At 48.1% G+C, this 19,630-nt stretch overlaps 1 protein-coding gene across 1 annotated transcript in view; it reads left to right on the forward strand.

Annotated features, from left to right (window-relative positions):
• Window positions 1–18,997, forward strand: part of CFAP57 (cilia and flagella associated protein 57) — a gene marked incomplete at both ends in the record, with an annotated part of 70,320 nt that extends 51,323 nt beyond the window's left edge. Inside the window, 5 exons of the mRNA XM_080692017.1 lie at window positions 1,275–1,391; window positions 2,679–2,813; window positions 2,892–3,035; window positions 10,360–10,492; window positions 18,783–18,997. Coding sequence (XP_080548143.1) covers window positions 1,275–1,391; window positions 2,679–2,813; window positions 2,892–3,035; window positions 10,360–10,492; window positions 18,783–18,997 — 744 coding nt within the window. The remainder of the gene's footprint in view (window positions 1–1,274; window positions 1,392–2,678; window positions 2,814–2,891; window positions 3,036–10,359; window positions 10,493–18,782) is intronic.
• Window positions 18,998–19,630: the final 633 nt, after the last annotated feature.

The raw sequence follows: 19,630 nt of genomic DNA on the forward strand, positions 1-19,630 counted from the left end.
GCACACCAGGCTCTGTGTCAAAGGTATTCCATCTAATAAACTGCTTCCAATAATGAAGGAAATACTCTTCTACAAGTTGCCCCTTCGTGTCCAGAACATGGATGTGGCTCGGCAGGGCCTCTGATGGTGGCTCACAAGACAGTAGCCTTGAATCTGATCAAAGGACCTGGGCTACACAGGGGGGCTACTCCATTCAACCATGGAAAAACCCAGTGAACTAGCCCATCTGCCCCAAACAGTCAGTGAGCCTCCTTATTAACAGGAATACTAGTGTCCACCAGATTTCGTGTGTAATGAAGCATCACCCTTTGCTCTGGGCAGGAATTCTGTCCACCAGAAGCTCACACACAGCTAATCTCCTCCTCATTGGAAGTTCTTGTTTTTTTTGTTTGTTTGTTTGGGGTCTGGGGATAGAACCCAGGGGCATTCAACCTCCGAGCTACACCCCCTCCCCTATTTTTTATTCTTTATTTTGAAACCGGGTCTCACTGAGTTGCAGGGGGCCTCACTAAGTAGCTGAGGCTGTCCGTGAACTGTGATCCTCCGGTCTCAGCCTCCCGAATGCTGGGATTACAAGCGTGTACCACCACACCCGGCTGGAAGTTTCTGTTACCAGTCACGGGTCTTCAGCTCATACAGATTAGCAGTAGAGAAACAATCTCTCAGTGTCTCCCTGGTGGTTTCCTGGTTTTCTCTTGAAGATGGGATAGCTCACCATTGCACATGTTAAGACCTTTTCAACAGGCTGATGAGCAGAGATTCCTTCTCAATGCCCTCTTTACTGTTTCACACCGAGGATTGGGGTGCCTACATACCAGGCCAGTCCCTCAAAACTCTCTGCTTTAGAATCAACCCTAATGTTGTGCTTTAGAAGGACTGTAGCCTCATGGGTAAGGTCCACTCATGCAAGCTCACAAAGCAGGCAAGGTCAGGCCTGCATCGGAGGAGCCTGCCCCATGCTACAGTTAAGATCTCAGTACTTGGCAGTTCACAGAAGGAATCCGAGTGGGTACGAAGAGGGAAAGTGACCATGGGGGAAACCTCCCCACCTGACCACAGAAATGTGTGGCTCCAGGTGACGCATCAGTGAAGGAGGTAGGGCTTTTATGATGGCAGGGAATAGGAAGAAGAATTTTATTCTAGGACATGGATGGGGACTAGAAAAGAATGTCCCGATATCAAGGAATATTCCCACTGAAAGACTTCCGTTCTCAACTGTAATTTTCATTCTCTCACTTTTGTGTTCTTGACTCTTGTTCCCTTGTTCTCTATAGATGGAAGCAGAGCTGGAGCGTTTCCATAAACAGAACACACAACTGGAGCTGAACATCACGGAGCTGTGGCAGAAGTTGAGAGCCACGGATCAGGAGATGCGCAGAGAGAGACAGAAGGTGTGAGGATTTGCAGTCTGGCAGGCTTTGGCTCAGGATCTGGCACCTGCCTGCAATGGGCAGCTGGCTTCCCAGAGACGGAGCCAGTCCATTGCTAAGATACACTTCCCATTTTAACTCACACTCCACTTGCCCACAGAGCTGCCTGGTTTCAGGCCCATCCTAATTTACATGTCTGAATCCATCTGAGATTACGTAATACTTGGGTATAGTGACTGGGGGATGGGAAGCCGGTTGTGGAGGAACATTCTTAGCCTTTGCCTTGTTTGGCTGAGAGAAGAGCATGTTCAGAGAGGTCATTTGTACTCAATGGCTAAAGGCTTTGATGACCAAAGAGTTGCCAGGCTTGGAGAACCTCAGAGATCATCCATTACCAGTCTCTGTGTTGTAAATAAGGGAATAGGCTAAGGAATTTCTTCCAGGACTCATCTCTATTAGTGTACACTAAGTTAGTGGGGGAACTAGGTCTTCTGTCCCTGAGCCAGGATGTGGCTATGCCCCCAGCCGCCCAGCACAGGCCACTCGGTAACGTGTGTTGAATCGCACTGAGTTTTTTCATCCTCCACATCAAGCATTTATTCCTTACAAGATAACACAGAAGCGGCCAGCACTACACACGTGAGCTGATGCAGATCCCGCCGCCCTTCACATGCCGGGAGGCTGACAGGCGATTTGTGACATGTGCATAGTATAGTGAAAGGCAGAAATTTATAGAATGTGGATAAGGGACTATGAGAGTGAAGAGAAAGGGTAAGGAAAGACAGGTATCCGGAAAAGCACGATTGACGAGGGAGCGTAGCCCACGGATGCCGATGAAGCCAGCTGCGCCCATTACCCCACCCACTCACGGCTGAACTCCTGCCTTTCAGGAGGGATAAGCCCCGGATGAGCTCATAATGGGAGATGCGGACGCCCTGGCCAGGGATCTGTGAGAGAGATATGATACTGGCTCAAGGAATATGGGTGGCCACAGGAGCTTCCTTGAATGTTTTAAGCCCTGTGGTCCTAATAGGATTTTAGAGCAAATAAAGGAAGCCCCATGTGTGGTCTCTTAAGGGTGAAGTTCCAGGTCACATAGGCTGTTAAGACCAGATGCCCAGCCGGGCAGGCAACAAGAGTTTCATTGCTGCCACCCATCAGCTCTGTGCCCACTAGGTCTCCAATTAATGTAAGTCCCGGACTAGTAGTGCTTGTCCCCTGCTGCGCTCTCCGCCTCTGCCTGAGGGCCCCTGCCCCTCTACCTGGTGAGTGCCCTGCAGCGCCGGAAGTAAAGGTCTTTGGTTGCAGGAGCGGGACTTGGAAGCACTGGTCAAACGGTTTAAGACAGACCTTCACAACTGCGTGGCGTATATCCAGGAACCCCAGCTGCTGAAGGAGAAGGTCCGGGGTCTCTTTGAGAAGTACGTGCAGCGGGCAGACATGGTGAGCAGCCTCCCCTGCCACCCTCCCTGCACCTCACGGCCACCTCGCCCTCGCTAAGAACCTCCTGGGCCCCATCAGGTGGAGATCGCAGGGCTGAACACAGACCTGCAGCAGGAATACGCCCGCCAGCGGGAGCACCTGGAGAGGAACCTGACTACGCTCAAGAAGAAGGTGGTGAAGGAGAGCGAGCTGCACCGCACCGAATACGTCCGCATCATGCAGGTACCGGCACGCTGTTCAGGGGCCCTCCACGACCACCCATCCTCCAGGGACCACTAGCTGTCCCTACAGCTCCTCTCCTCTCCTCCCGCCTCCCAGGGCTGGTCCCGGCTGTGACCAAGGAGCCTCTCTGGGCGTCTGCATGCCCGCCAGTGCCCTCCTCAGTTCACCAGGCAGCCTGTTCCTCTTCCTGTCCCATCTCTATCCAAAGCACACTGCGCCCTGCCTTGCTCCTGTCAGGGACCCTCCGGCTCTTGGGACCTTTGTACATGTCGTTTTCGCTTTCCTAAGTCACGCTCTCCCTTCTCGCCTCCGTTTTCCAACTCGGGTTCCACCTTTGTTTAGCTGCTGCTTATTCTGCAGTTGGCGCAGCTGCCGTGCCCGTCCTTGCCCGCCCTGCCCTCCCGGCTCCTCTCGGCTCACATTCCTGGTGCCTCGGGTCCCAGTCCTCACCTCTGGATGCAGAGCTAGCCACACCCACCTGAGTTGGCCCCACTCTGACTCAATAGGCACACCCACCCGCCTCCCGGGGTCCTTCAGAGAGGATGGCCCCATTACTGCCACCCTCGCTCAGGAGTGTTATCAGGACTGCCGGGCAGGATGCCTCCACCAGGTTTGTTTGGGTATCAGTATCGTCTGAGGTAATTAATGTGAATTAATATCAAAAGAGAACATCAGAATCACATTTATAAGACGTGTAACTTTTTTGCCGGGTGTGGTCGTGCGCACTTGTAGTCCCAGTACTTGGGAGACTGAGCCGGTTCAAGGACAGCCTCAGCAAGTAGTGAGACTCAAGCAACCTAGCAAAACCCTGTTTCCAAATAAAAACAAAATAGGGCTGGGGGTATACCTTGGAGGTAGAATTCCCCTGGATTCAATCCCTAGTGCCAAAACAAAAACAAAAACATGTACCTTTTTATATTTACATTTCTTTAATGCCCTAATTTAAACACCAGAATGGGAGCGGGTTGCAATTGGGTCAAAACCAGATCCTACGTTAGCCAGTCCACACACAACTGGGCAGAGCACCTTGCAACTCAGGTCAGACCCAGGCATGGCTGGTCTCAGGCCATCTTACAACCAGCCCTGCCCCTTCCATTAAGCCATTGCTCTACCTGGGGCCACAGGAGCAGTGAGACCCCGAAAGAGGGCTAAATCTGGTTGGTGGGATTCCTGGCACCAGTGGCCCTACACAGAGCCATGGCTAAGAGCCTCAAGTGTTAGGAGCAAGGAGAGACCCGTGGGCCCTGGGAGGCAGCAAGCTAGGCAGTGGGACCGGGGTGACAGAGGAGCAGTTGTCAGCTAGTATTGTAGCTAAACTTTCACCTGTGTCCTGCCACCAACCCTCCAGTCTGCAAGGTCCTCAGGGAACTGGGTCCCTATCTTTATGTCAAGCAGGTGCCAAAAGCAAATATCCGTTCTGAGATGGTAAGAGAAATGAAGACCACAGGCCGGGCACAGGGTGCAGGCATCGGCGGCAGGCATCCCGTCCTCTTTTCCTCTTTGTCCCCTGTTTCCCAGAGGGTCCTGTGGGCCAGGTTGGGGTGGGGAGCAGAGGAAACCCAAGTCAGCAGAGAGAGTCAGCAACAAGGTCAGTCCCCCGAAGAGCAGTCTCTCCAGCAGAACTGTGAACCTGTGTCCTCCACGGTCCCGTGGAGCCAGAAAAGTGACTCAGACACCTGCAGAAGCAAAAAAGGGGCCTGGGGCCAGCAGGGAGCACCTCGCTGATCACAGCAGGGCCGTGTGTAAGATTATATTTGCAAAAGGAAGATGTTTAAAAAGGAAAGCTTCCAAACCACTGTTCTGGATGCTAAAAATCCTTTCCTTCTCTGACCTGAAAGTTGAAGGACAGTGGCTGGGCCAGAGCCAGGCTGGGTGACAAGCCTGTGCAGGTAACCTCGCCCAGGAACCGTGTTCCCACCCAGGGTATAGAAGTAGAGTGGGCACCGTCTCTGTGTAGATCCAGGTCACACTGCCTGTGTCATACAGCCACTCTGTGGCCAGGAGATTGTGGATGTGCCCCCTTGACTCCCCCCAGAGCGCCCTCCTGTCTGTAAAATAGAAAATCAAACTCCAACTTCAGTGGTTACTGTGCAGGCTGCATCAGATGACCAGCACCGAGTGCTAGGCACCGGCTTGGGCGGGATCAGTGCTCCAGAATTCCACTTCCCCTCCCTCCGTCCCAGCACAGAATGTGCTTAGGAACCAGGTGGAAACCAGCGTAGTGACATGTGTCTGTAAGCCCAGTGCTTGGGAGACTGACGTTGGAGGATCGCAGGTTTAAGGCTAACTTCAGCAATGTTGAGAGGCCCTCAGCAACTTAGGGAGACCCTGTTTCAAAATAAAATAGGGCTGAGGATATACCTTGGAGGTAGAATACCCAATGGAGGGTCCTTGGAAGTTGAATTGGGTTCAATTCCCAATACACACACACACATATGATGATGATGATGATGATGATGATGATGGTGGTGGTGGTGGTGGTGATGGTGGTGGTGGTGATGATGATGGTGGTGGTGGTGATGATGGTGATGATGATGATGATGATGATGATTTAAAAATCCAGTGGGAGAGGCCAGAAGCCCTTCACTCTATGGTCAGGGGTACCTGTGCCTGAGGATGGGAGAGAGCACAGTACAAGTGATTCCAAAGCTCAGCTGCTGGCCACAGGTGCCTCCTGTCTTGGCATGTGTCTGTCGGGATCTGGCTGGAGCTGTGTCTGCAGCTACCAGGGCCCTGACACTTCACTCCACAAGGCCAAGGAAGGCAGGGCTGGACATGACATCTGAGAGCTACTCATCAGAAAATCATTGGAAAAATGAGGCCACGTCCCATTTGTATATCTAGATAGGCACTCGGGCCTCCCCACTCCCTTCCTCAACACACTTGCAGATATGGAAATCAGAGTTGCTCTGAAATGCACACATCTAGGACATGCATTTTATTCATTCGGTTCACGTTTTTGGAGGGCTTCCTACACAGCGAGCTCTGTATCGGCCGGAGGGTTCCAGGATGAACGCGTGCCCTCAGGAAGCTCCTCACAGGGAACTTGGACCACGTGCAAGCAATCACCGCTCCATATGGTGTTTCTGGGCTCATGGTGGAAGTGGGGCTCAGTTATACCCTGGAAACTCATGGGAGGTGTCTGAGGGAAGGTGGCATTTGAACTGGGCTCAGGGGAGCGTAGAGGGTGACCGGGGGCCAGCTGGATAAAAGCTTCTAAGCATGGGGAACAGCCTGAGAAAAAGAGAGGAGAGGGATTTGGGGCACAGGGGTGGTTGCAGACCTGTGAGTCCAGACCTTAGGTTATTGCAGAACGCTGGGGGCGGAAAGAAAGAGCCCACTGGAGTGGTAGGTTGAGAGGGGTTTTCCACACCATGCCAAGAAGTACGACGTTCGTCCTGAGCACAGTATCTGAGGCTTCTTAAGTAGGCAGTGGTGTTATCTTTGTTTCATAAAGATGAAATCAGCTGGCAGGGTGGACAGACTGGTGGAGAGAGTCAGGGAACCTCGTTAGATGACAGCCATGATAAAGGTAAATGAGAAGGGCCTCGAAAGAGGATTGTTGTGATGTCGACAGGCATTTCAGAGTAGAAATGATGAGTAGAAATGCCAGGTCAGAAGCAGGGGGGGAAGAGCAGAGGATTCCAGGGTGGCTCATTTGTGCAGTTGGACAGATGGCGATCCCGACTGACTGTGGGTTCCAGAAAGACAGCGCTGGTGCAAGGCTTCCAAGTTCACAGACTGCATCCCTTGCTTTTTTTTTTTTTTTTTTTTTTTTTTTTTTCCCACATGGTATCTGACTCAGAGAAGGCCAGTAGGGGGCGCTACAGACATTCCCTTCTCTTCTCTGCCCAACATGGGTGTCTGAAAGTTCTGCCTGCCAGAGTCATCAGGCAGTTCCAAAGGCCTAAGGCAAACCCGGTCAGCTCAGCACAGGCCTTCTGTGTAGAGAGAGCACTCAGCATCCCCGAGCCAGTCCGCCGAGCCAGTCCGCCTCACGTTTCCCAGACAGTGTACTTCATGGGCCTCAGGTCAGATTTTTCCTGCATCTGAGGAGCTGGATGTGACTCTGGATGATTGGAGGGATTCGTAGCCGGATGGGACTCTGGATGGCTGGAGGGATTTGTGACAGCCACCCTGAGCCATCAGGAACAGAAGGCTCAGCAAGCCATGTCCACATTTTCAACTCACAAAGCCACTCAGGGCACATACAGTCGGCCTCAGTGTGACCTCTGGACTCCTCAAAATACCCCCCACACACACACACAGAACACATTCTTCAGTCATCCCAACTCGTGCTCACTAGGGATGTCCTTGGCCGTGGTACTAGGTATCAGAATGGAGGTGACGTAAATGGAAGGTGAGAAATCAGAGTCCGAGAGGTGGCAGTCAGGGAGGAGCAGGACGCAGAGCCTCAAGCCCCAGGCCTTGTCTGCTGCGTTGTCTCCTCATCCAAAGTTAGTCCAATAGTGCTGCTTGATGAGGTTGTCGTGAGATTGAAATGTGGTAATACATGCAAAATATTTGATCCATTGCAAGGAATCCAATCGACCCTTGCAATTATAGTTACTCTTGTTTAGTCTTTTTTTTTTTTTTTTTTTTTTTTTTTTTTTTGTACTGGGGATTGAACCCACCACAAGCATTCTACCTCCAAGGTACATATCAGCCATTTTTACTAAGTTGCTGAGGCCAGCCTTGAGCCTATGATCCTCCTATCTCAGCCTCCCAAGTGCCATATCTGGCTTGTTTTTAATCTTATCTTCAGGCTTTTAGTGTTTTGCTTTCTGCTTGCTGCCTCTTGGCTCCAGGCCTGGAACACTCTTCTCCAACCTCTGTCTCCCCGGGGAGCTCCCTCCACTGGGCTGGGTCCCCGCCTCCCCCCTTATGGCATCTCTCCACATTTGGGCCAGAGGGACCTCCCACGCCCAGCACAAAGCCCGTGCAAGGCAGGCTTTCAGAACGGGTTCAAACAGAACAAGGGAATCGGGCTGCACTGGCCCATGGGTCTCAGTCACCGCCACAGAGGAGGCACCAGGGAGGGGGCACCAGGGAGGGGAGAGGCTGGCACTGCAGTTGGAAGCGGGCCCTCACATACCCAGGAGTCACAGACCACAAGCACAGGGCTGTGGCTGGTGGGGGCGGTGGGGGGTGAGGGCCAGGGCTCCCCTGGAAGCAGCACCGCGGTGGGGGTGAGAGATGCCGAGAGCCACACAGAAGGACGGAGGGAGAACCAGGTCAGACACGAATGAGTAGGGTTCAGTGACTAAACGGGGAGGGGGGGGGTTATCAAGAAGTAGTAAGTAAGGATGTAAACTGAGAGGACTCAAGAAGAGTACTGTCAGCTTCTAGGTTCATTCTGGTTCCCATCACTACTTTATTGAATGACCTGAAAGTGGAGGCAAGCCCAGCCCACTATGAGGGTGGGGAAAGCCCTCAAGCCATCAAGTGTTCCCATAAAGTTTTGTTTTGCCTTTGCTTTTGTTTTGGGGTGTGTGTGTGTGTGTGTGTGTGTGCATCACAGCCCCTCCCGGGCTCCGCATGCAGAGAGGGGCCTACAGTAGCCGTGAGAGTGCTTGAGATTATCCCAGCTCGGGCCAGGCTCCCTACTCCTGAGATGACGCCTCGGGAGAGGCATAGCTTGTTTCTGGAGCAGCCGCAAGGCCTTCGCTACTCAAAGCATGGCCTATAGATACGCGACTAGAAAAGCAGAACCCCAGGGCCACCCCAGTCCCAAGGCAGTCAACCTCCAAGCCATACCCCCAGCCCTATTTTTTATTCTTTGCTTTGAAACAAGGTCTCACTAAGTTGCAGAGGGCCTCACTAAGCAGCTGAGGCTGTCTGCAAACCTGCGATCCTCCTGTCTCGGCCTCCAGCACTGGGATTACAAGCGTGTGCCACCACACTTGGCTCACCTGAGCCACTTAACAAGAGGCTCAGGCAGTTGATTTGCAGGGTCATTGGGGAGGCTTTATGGGAGACAAACTGAATACAAGGCTTTGGGCACGAGAACAAAGTCACCGGTCACTCAGGGCCCATGGGGATGGGCACTTGTCTATGGTGCCACCTTGAGGCCCTATTCTGAATACAAAATGGAAGGCAGAGATAGGTGTGAGAAGAGGGGAGAAGAGACTGCTCCGACCTGGTGTGCAGCACCCCAGCGCTGGCTTCCGGCACACTTCAGCCCTGTTCCTCCCTGCCCACCTCTTCTCTCTCTGTACTCAGGGACACAGCACCTCTGCAGTTCCCCCACATCAGTGTTCTCACACTTCTGTGCCCTAGCCCCTGCTGTTCCTGTTCTCCAGAACACGCTTTACCCTCTCCTTGGTAACATCTTGAAACCTCAGGTCAGGGGTCAATTCCTAGGAATCCAGCTGGCATTCAGGCCGGGCCAAATGCCCCTCCCCATCTCAGCAAGGTACTATGGAAAATGTGCCCATGTCCCCCATGAAACTGCCCGCTCCTCTAGAGCAGGGTCAGGTCTCTGTGTACCCCTGGACCGGCACCCTGGCTGGCACATGAGGGTAACTCAGTACATATTTAGTGAATGGCTGGATGGAGGGGTGGACGAGATTTGTCAAATACAAACAAGAGAAGAGAATTTCCAGTGGATGGAACAGATGTTAATTATCTGCTTATTTTCTTGTATTACTCACTACATAGCATGGTGTTGAGGGCCAGAAACCCCATCTTATTTCTGGGCTCAGCAGATGTCCCATAAATGTAGGTTCAACAACTGAATTTTAAAAGTGAATAAAAGACAGCACGATGCCGAAGAGCTCTGGAGTCAGACCACTGGGGTCAGAATCCTGGCTCTGACACTTGCTGGCTGTGTAATGTAGCCCAATTGCACAACCCCTCTGTGCCTCAGGTTCCTCTTCCATAAAACGGTGATGGTAGTGATTGGGGGTATGGTTCGGTGGTAGAGTGTGTGCTTAGCATGTATGTGAGGCCTGGGATTCAACCCTGAACACCAAAAAAAAAAAAAAAAAATGACTGTAATAGAATGTAGCCGTAGGGTTATTATGATGCTTAAATACATTAAAATCATACTGAAAAGTGCTTAGGAAAGCATTGATACTGATGTTCAAAAGAGCATGGATGGATGGGAATGGTGCCGAGTCCACCTGAAAATCAGTTCCTGTCACTTCGAGAGGCTGAGCAATGTGCACAGGATAAAGATGCTTCACCTCCTCCCAGGACGCAGAGTTACCTGGGTCCAGACCCAACCTTGTCCATTTCCACCCCCTCATCCCAGGAGGGCATGTCCTGTGACCACCGATCACTCGTCCAGCCCCACTCACATCTCTTCCCTTCTTTTCTAAAGGAAAATGTTTCTCTAATCAAAGAAATTAATGAGCTCCGCAGGGAGCTGAAGCTCACTCGCTCTCAAGTCTATGACCTTGAAGCAGCTCTGAAGCTGTCCAAGAAAATCCGGCCACAGGAAGTTGCAGAGACAGGTAATGTCACTGGTGGCCAGGGAGACGGGCATTGGGACCGAGGGACCGAGCACAGCTGCGAGCAGGTCATACCCACCTCTGGCCTTCTGGGAGCCTCTCCACACCTTCTCTCCAAAGGATCTGTGAGATCCTTCCCACATGCACGCACTCTTACGTCCATAGTCGTCCTTCTGAAATCCCTAGGGTTAGCTATGATTTAGAACTCAAAATCTTTCAGATTTTAGAGAGAGCATGCTCTGGATTATGTAACACCCCCAAAGGGCCCTGGGGCAGTGCCCTGAAATCAGACACATTAGTATGCTATAGTGACACACTGTAATGAATTTCAAAAGGGCTTCCATTTTTAAATCTTTTTGCAGTTTAGAATTGTGGTTAAGGGATTGTGGACCTGTCCAATTAAAATGAAGACAAAACGATGAGGAATTATTTAAAGGGAGAAGGGAAAGAATTACATAAGAAATATTCAACGAGTTCATTACTGCAACTATATCCTCAAATGCCTCTAAATTTCTAACAGCCATGAGTTAAAAGGGAATTTTTTTTTAAGAACTGTAATTGTTCGCATAGTTCTTATTGCATGGAAAAAGGAAGTTTGGTGGGTTTTGTTTCTTTGTTTTTTATATTTCTGGAGAAACTTTTTCCTGACACTAAATTCTATGAAAAACTTAACATGTGGATGTTTATGAAAGGAGTGTTGAATAACAGTAGACAATCTCTTAACTAACAGGCTTTTGGGCCATAAATAAAGATTCCTTAGATATCTATTTCTTACTTGGACAACCAATAAATCCAGGAGTATAATACATTTTTATGAAAAGTAAGCCGGCATAGTTCAATTGTTTTGTTTTCCGGTGGTTTGCTTTCAGGAATAAAGCTTAGAGTCCTGGATGAACTGAAACACCCCATAGCTATGGACTAGGTCTCTCTAACATAAGGGAGTTGCCTCAGATACTATGATTATTTAAGATACTATCACTGGGGGAAAGTGCCTGAGGTGTTTTACCCAAGGAGCATTCTATTGCAACAATCAAAGACAAGTATTACAGCTGTCTGCCTTGACCATGGAAAACCTAAGTCTGCCCTCTGATCTTGACCCTGTCTCAGCCCACCAGGACAAGTCAACTCAAAACATACATTCTCAAGTGGTTTAAAAAATTGGCCAGTTCAACTGGTGTTTCTGAATTCTTTTTCTGAATAAGAGAGGTTGTCGTCTCCAAACTACTACTTTAGCTTTAGCAACGTTTATATTGAGTTTTCACACATATGACGACTAACAGATCTGAAAGGTCCACTAGCTTGTTTTTCAGTTACTAAAACTGTATCATGAGAGCAGCTGTCTAAAGATGGCTACTTGGGACCCAACTAAAATGGCATAAATAGACCCTAGCAACAGAGAGAACACAAAAGGAAGCAAGAGACACAAAAGTTTGAAAGCTAGGAAATGGACAGATGAATGATAGCCCGTTTCATAAACTCAAGAAACTGAAATCCTCACCTGACAATGAAGACCCTAGGGCTTGGGAGGCTGACACAGGAGGATCACATTTGGGAGGTTGAGATAGGAGGATCGTGGTTCGCAGACAGCCTCAGCTACTTAGGCCCTCTGTAACTTAGTGAGACCCTATTTCAAAATAAAGAATAAAAAATAGGACAGAGGATGTAGCTCAGAGATCGAATGCCCCTGGTTCCATCCCCAGACCCACACACAGAAAAATTTTAAAATAGGGCTGCAGCTCAGAGGTAGATCACCCCTGGGTTAAATCCCCATTGCCACAAAAAAAGGAAGAAAGTTGAAAATTCTAACACACGCTATAGTATGCATGAATCTTGATAACATTTTGCTAAGTGGAATAAGCAAATCACAAAAGAACAAATACTATACGAGTCCACTTAAATTAGTTTCCTGGTGTAGTTAGATTGATAGAAACAGAAAGTAAAAAAATGATTGCCACAAGCTGGGGACTGGTGGGAAACGGAAAGTTGGTACTGAATGTGTCCGTAGCTTTAATTGGCTAAGATGAAAAGATTCTGGAAACGGATGGTGGTATTGGTTGTACAACAGTGCGAGTGTTCCCAAAGCTACAGAACTATATACTGAAGATGGTAAATTGTATGTTCTGTTTATTGTATTAGCTTCCTATCACTATGAAAAAATGGCTGAGGTATCAACTTGGAGGAAAGTTTTAAGCGGGCTCACAGTTTCAGAGTTTTCAGTCCACAGTCACTGTTACTTTGGGCCTGTGGTAGCACAGTACATCATGGCGGGGGTATGGTAAAGGAGGCTTACATGCTTCATGGCAGCGGGAAAACAGAAAGAGAGAAACAGCCAAGGTCTCAGCATCTCCTCGGTGGCCATGTCTCCAATGAGCTAACTTCCTTCCACCTGGCCCTGTCTCTTAAAGGTTCTGCCACCTCCCAATAGCACCACAGGCTGGAAACCGAGCCTTCAACATTTGGGCCTTTGGGGAGCATTCACAATCCAAGTAATAGCATATATTTTGCCACAGATTTTTAAATTTCAATTTTTACTATTTATTTATTTATTTATTTATTTATTTATTGTGGTACTGGTGATTGACTCCAGTGGCATTCTACCTCTGAAGTGACACCCCCAGCCCTATTTTAGTTTTTATTTTGAAACAGGATTTCACTAAGTTGCTGAGGGCTTGGCTCAATTGCTAAGGCTGGCCGCAAACCTGCGATCCTCATGTCTCGGCCTCCCAATTACTGAGACTACAGGCATGTACTACTATGCCTGGTAACTTTTTAAATCATCCATATCACTAAGATAGAAAAAAAAATGATTTCTTCATTTAGCCTTTTGGTTTTAAATTATCTAAAACTGCCAAACAAGAACAATAGCAAATCTCAATTACACTGGATTTCTCAACAAAAGCTGTAAATTAGAAGCTAACTGGAAGCTAGAATACAATAGGCAGATGCTTTTAGTTATCCAAAGAAAAATTATTTCCAATCCAGAATTGTATACCCAGCCAAATGATTAATCAAGGGAAAGGGTGTGATTAAGACATTTTCAGATGCATTAGAGTCTCAATAAATTTACCTCTCATGCACACTTTCTCAGGAGGCTATTGTGGGTATTCTGTACCAGAATACAAGAAAGAAGACATAGGATTCGAGAAACAAAACATTGAAATTAGAAAGATGAAAAAAAAAAATACCTAGCTGGGTGTGGTGGCACACACTTGTAATCCCAGTACTTGGGAGGCTGAAACAGGAGGCTCACAGGTTCACGGCCAGCCTCAGCTAATTAGTGAGACCTCCGCAACTTAGTGAGACCCTGTTTAAAAAAAAAAAAGGATAAAGCCGGGCGTGGTGGCGCACGCTTGTAATCCCCGCGCTTGGGAGGCTGAGAAAGGAGGATCACACAGGTTTGAAGCCAGCCTCAGCTACTTAGTGAGGCTCTCAGCAACTTAGTGAGACAGTGTTTCCAAATAGAGCATAAAAATAGGTCTGGGCGTATAGCCCGGAGGTAGAAAGCCCCTGGGTTCCACTCCCAGTACCACCAAAAATAAATAAATAAATAAATAAGTAAATAGTAAAGGATAAAAATAGGGCTGGGGATATAGCTCAGAAGTAGGATGTCCCTGGGTTCAATCCCCAGTACCGCTAAAAAAAAAAAAAAAAAAAATCCCTAAAACGATGGTGGAGGGAGGTCCCCAGATAATAGCTCGGCCACAGAACTAGAGGTGCCCAGCCCAGACGGGGTACGTAAAAAGGCACTTGGTGAAGATGAAATCGCTAGAATGTCTAAATATCTAATGAGAGAACATTTACACAACAAGAGTTGAGATTGAATTAGCAGTCTGTACATGTAAAATTAGGCGAACGGTAAAGCATTACCTCCAGGGAAAGCAAATTACTATATAGAAGAGGGAAATGAATCACTGTACACTACGTGGCTCAGCTGTGACGTCAGTCATAGTACCGTACATTCTAACTATCAATCCACTCAAAACTAGGAGTGGAAAGGACAGGAGGCGTGCACGGGGCAGGGAGAGTGCTGGGGAAAGCTAAATGTTCACCTTTCATAACGGAAATACAACAAATAATGCGTAAAATTATAGACAGGACAGCAACAGAGACATTAATCAAAGAAGAGTGTGAGAGTATATGCCAAAAGACTTAGTAACTAAAATTACTGCCTCTGAGGTTTGAGAAATGGAGGGGAATGTGATGAGAGATTACTGCTCTTTGTGATAAGCCTTCAAGGGTCGAGAGCTGGGCGTGGTGGCGCCTGCCTCCAATCCCAGTGCTTGGGAGGCTGAGACAGGAGGACTGCCGGTTTTAGAACAGCCTCCGCAGTTCAGTGAAACGCTCAGCAACCTAGCAAGACCCTGTAGAAAAGTAGAAAGGGGCCGAGGATATAATTCAGAGGTAGAATTCCCCTAGATTCAATCCCCATTATTATACACACAAAAAAAGTTTAATTGACTTTAAATCATGGTAAAAAAAAAATAACTATGAACTCAAAAACTGTGTCATTAGAAAATGCATGCTTTCCTTCCAGTTTTCTACTGCAGGCATATATTTTTAAAGAGAAAGGGAGCCAAAACAATGTAGGATGAATTGGGAAACCAAAGGTAAACTAGAGGGAGAAATCTACCTTACATAGGGAGACAAGTAAGATAAGTATCCATGTCAGGCTTGGCTCTGGATGAAGAAAAGAAAAAACATCTGAGCTCTCTCCCTGAGAACTGCTAACCAAAATCCCATACTCAGGCACCCGCCCCACCGTCCCTAATCCGGGCGACCGTCTTTTATTCTCCATCCCTATAATTGTGTCATTTTGAGAAATTTGCAAAATGGAATTATATAGCACGTGGTCTTCTGAGAATGTTTTCTTTTCGTTCAGTGCAGTACTCTTCAGATCCACCCAAATTGTTTGCTATATTAATAGTTCATTCCTTTTTACCGCTGAGTAACAAAGCTAGAATTACTTTGAGCCACAAACTGAATGTACATTGTGAACTGCGCAAGCACTCTCAGTACTTGGGAGACTGAGACAGGAGGATCACAGATTCATGGCCAGCCTCAGCAGTTTGTGAGGCCCTCCAGAACTTAGTGAGATCTTGATTCTTAAAATAAAATCAGGCTGGGGGTGTAGCTCTGAGGTAAAATGTCCCTGGGTTCAATCCCCAGTACCACACACAAAAAAAATAAATAAATAAATAAATACATAAATAACCCCATGCTGGTAGGTCCCCACGTCCCAACCACAAACAATTATAAACTTTCTGAGAGAATAGAGACTTCAACAACTTCCCAGAGATAATGTTCTAGAGAGCATGAGTTCACAACCAAAAATCATAGAGATATTTTGGGGAAACATACAAATAATACTTCTAAAAATAAAAACTATAATAATTGTAATTAGAAATTGAGTGAACAGATTGAGCAGTAGATTAGATATATCTGAAGGGAGAATTTACGACTGAAGGAATAAAAACAGTAGCCAGATGGCAGCCCAGAGGAAGAAAGATATAGCATAAGACAAAGAGGAGAGGATAGAACAATCCAACTTATATTTAATTGAAGTTTGAGAAAGAATGAAGAAGACAACACTGCCATAGAAATAGCTGAGATTTTTTTCAGAATTAAGGAAAAATGCCAATCATGAGATGCAGGAGTCCCAATGGGTCCAAAGCAGAATAATTAAAAAGAAACCTACATCTAAACTGCAGAACACCAAAGACAACAAGACGTGAGAAGCAACCAGAGAGAAGGGATAGATTGCATATGAAGGAATAGCAATTCGGTTGATATTCGACTTCTCAATAGCAACAGTGAAAGCCAGAAGTAATGACATAGTACCTTCAGAGTGCTGAAGGGACCCAGAGAGCCCCTAGAGTACATGACCAGTGAAGCTGTCTTCTTAAAATGGGACCAAAAGAAAAAAAAAATCCAACAAATTAAAACAGAACGAATCATCAACAAAACCTCCTTAAAGTAATTTCTAATATATGTATATATATATATATATATATATATATATATATACACATATATATATACACACACATATATGATGTATATTTATTTCTAATATACATATGGAAGAAAAATAATTCCTGACCAAAGTCAGAATACAAGAAATAATGAGCAAAGGCAAATGTATAAAATTTAAATAGTCATTAACTATAAAGTAATAAAAAGCAATAGCTAAATTGGGGATTAAAATATTAAGATGGGATTAAAATACTGGGCATTAGTATATATGCCAGGAGGGCTTGGAGAACAATCATTTTAAGTCTTGTATTATTTTACAAGAAGATAACATTATTGATTTACCTTGGACTCTTTTATGTTAAATATGCATGTTAAATTCTTTAGAGACGTAGTGGAAAGGAAGGAAGGAAGGAAAAGAGGAAGGAGGGCCAGGCGTGGTGGCACATGCTTGTAATCTCCGCACTTGGGAGGCGGAGACAGGATTGCGCAGGTTCGAAGCCAGCCTCACTGGCTTAAGAGACCCTGTTTCCAAATAAAAATATAAAATAGGTCTGGGAGTGTAGCCCGGAGGTAGAAGGGCTTCCAGGAACCCCAGCACCACCAAAAAAAAAAAAAAAAAAAAAAAAGAGGAAGGAAGGGAGGAGAAGGAGGATACAAAGTACAAAAAAAAGCTGGAAGTAAATCTGCATATACAAGTGACCATACTCTTATTTTCTATCATTTGCAATCAGAATTTGAGCTGGGGGCTGCAGCTCAGAGGTACAGCGCTTGACTGGCATTCACACAAGGTCCTGTATTTGAGCCCCAGTACACCAAGAAATTAATTAATTGAAATAAAAATCACTTTAATCTACTGAAGGAAGCTGTGGTGGGTATGCAGAAAGAGAAAGTGACCAGGTCTGGAGGATAACAGGTTCTGGACAGAGCAAGGAATAAGAGGAGCCAGGGCCTGTAAGGAGGAAGGCAGGGTGGGGTCGTATGGCCAGAACTGCCTTCACACGGCCATGGAGGGAGGGCAGGAGGGTCTACACAGCCACAGCAATGCCCTCCTGTAAGACTGAACCACAGTATGATGAGCAGGCAAGTCATCGTCAAAGGAAAAAGAACTGTGGGCATGAAAGGGAAAAACAGGAAAAGCAGAGCCCATGCCCTGGAGATGCTCACAGATCAGCGTGGGAGACAGTTCAGGACACTGTGGTCCCCTGGGCCATCTTCCACATGAGCCCATCTCCCAGGAGGCAGAGCAGCACCCCTGGGGACATTCATGGAGCAGCCTCACCCAGGCCAGGCATGTTCCAGAAGACAAGCACTCCTGGAGGTCAGCCACCAGCCTGCAGCCCTGTGCAGCCCCTGAGCTGCCCTGCAGCTCTGCGGTGTCCAATCCCCCTTCCTTCCACAGCCAGCCTCTGCGGTCAACTAACCTCTAGCAGTGATTGGGCTGGCTGGAGAGCCTTAAAGCTACAATCTGCATCAAGATCCTGTTAGCACTTGGAGAAGCTTTGGGCAAAGAGATGCAGGTGTAGCCAGTGCTGCTGAGTTCCTCTAGGACTGAGGTTCACAAACAGGTTAGGCTCCCCTGGGAGGCAGATGGTGACTGGGCAAGTAGCTGTGTGTCTTGTGATGGGAGAACACACAGAGACTGTGCAGTAGCCATGCAGGAGAGAGAGCAGCTGAGGGAGCGGGTGGAGAGGTAGGCCGAAACGGCCACACGTGCGCAGTACAGACCTGAGCCGGTGGACAGACTTATGGGCCTGTGTGCACTGTATCTTCTGCAACCTAATCCATGGGAGAGTGCCACCCTGCCAGAGGCATGGGGAATGGGGGAGAGATGATGAGGATGTCCATGCAGGTGCACAGGGAGCTGGAGGGTGGGGGCAGGGCTAGGGTCATGCTCCGCATTCACATTTTCACTCGGAAGTGTGTCTCTGTGAGAGAGTGAAGTGGCCTATTTATCTCAGCATCTGGGATTGAATGTCATCTCACAATAGATGCCCAATGATTTTTTTTAATATATTAGGATTGAACTAAGGGCATTCTACCTCCTATATACACCCCCAACCCATTTATTTATTTTTGTTTGTTTATTTATTTATTTAGAAACCAGTTCTTCCTAAGTTGCTGAGGGTTTTGCCAAGTTGCTAAGGCTGGTGTCAAACCTGCAATCCTCCTGTCCCAGCCTCCCCAAGTATTGGGATTACAGGAGTGCACCACCATGCCCGGCTCCCAGTGAACATTTATTTGAGCAGGGAGGAGGGGAGAGGAGGAGAGGCCACAGCAGTCCAGCAAGCAGGTCACGTTTGTCCTGCTTTGTCCCTTACAGCGCCCAGCAAGGACACGACCAGAGTCACTTCCACCATGAGACTGAACGAGCAAGAAGAAGCTGGGAGAATCATAGAAATGCAACGCCTGGAGATCCGGCGCCTCCGAGACCAGATCCAGGAGCAGGAGCAGGTCCCGGGGTTCCACGCCGTCGCTGGCATTCGGCTTCCTTCCCTTCTCGATTCAGAGGTGGATTTTGAGATAAATACCAAATGACCCCTCTGGTGAGCCACCTCAAGTCACAGCCAGAAGAAGCACCGTGCCTGTCCCCAGGCCGCTTGCTCTGGAGCCCAGGAAGCCCCAGCAGCTCCGACCGAGCCAGCCTCTCCCTCTCGCCTTGGGAGCTGAGGCCATGGTCAGAATAAAGGTGTTTGCCCAGAGCCCTGTCCACCTGTTTGACTAGGAGTCCAGGCTGGGGAGGGGATGAAGGGCGGCTGAAGCCTGGGGTGCTACAGCTCATCCAGGTCCGCCCCTGGTCTTTGTGCACAGAGTTGCCTGGCACTCAGAAACCGCACGAGGCTTGGACTGGCTTCTTGCCACCTGCTTTGCTCTCTCCAGGCTGAGGACAGAGCCACCTGCTCCCATCTCCAGTCACTCCACCTATGGCCTCCCTCTTTTCTTCCCTGCCAGCCAAGTCAGGACCAGGCAAAGCCTCCTACGTTTTCTCCTCCTTTATGAAATATACTGAGGCTTTCTGAGGATTCTTGTTTGTGTAAAGGTGAGAGGAAAATGAGATTAAAATAATGAACATGTCTTAACATCACCCACAGAGCCAGCTCTTGGGACTTTAAGCAGAGCCTGCTCTTTTTTCTGCTACCGCCACATCACTGCACACTCCTTTTGTTCTGC

This window comes from Muscardinus avellanarius (genome assembly GCF_963383645.1).
Source record: "Muscardinus avellanarius genome assembly, chromosome: 3".
Taxonomy (NCBI): Eukaryota; Metazoa; Chordata; class Mammalia; order Rodentia; family Gliridae; genus Muscardinus; species Muscardinus avellanarius.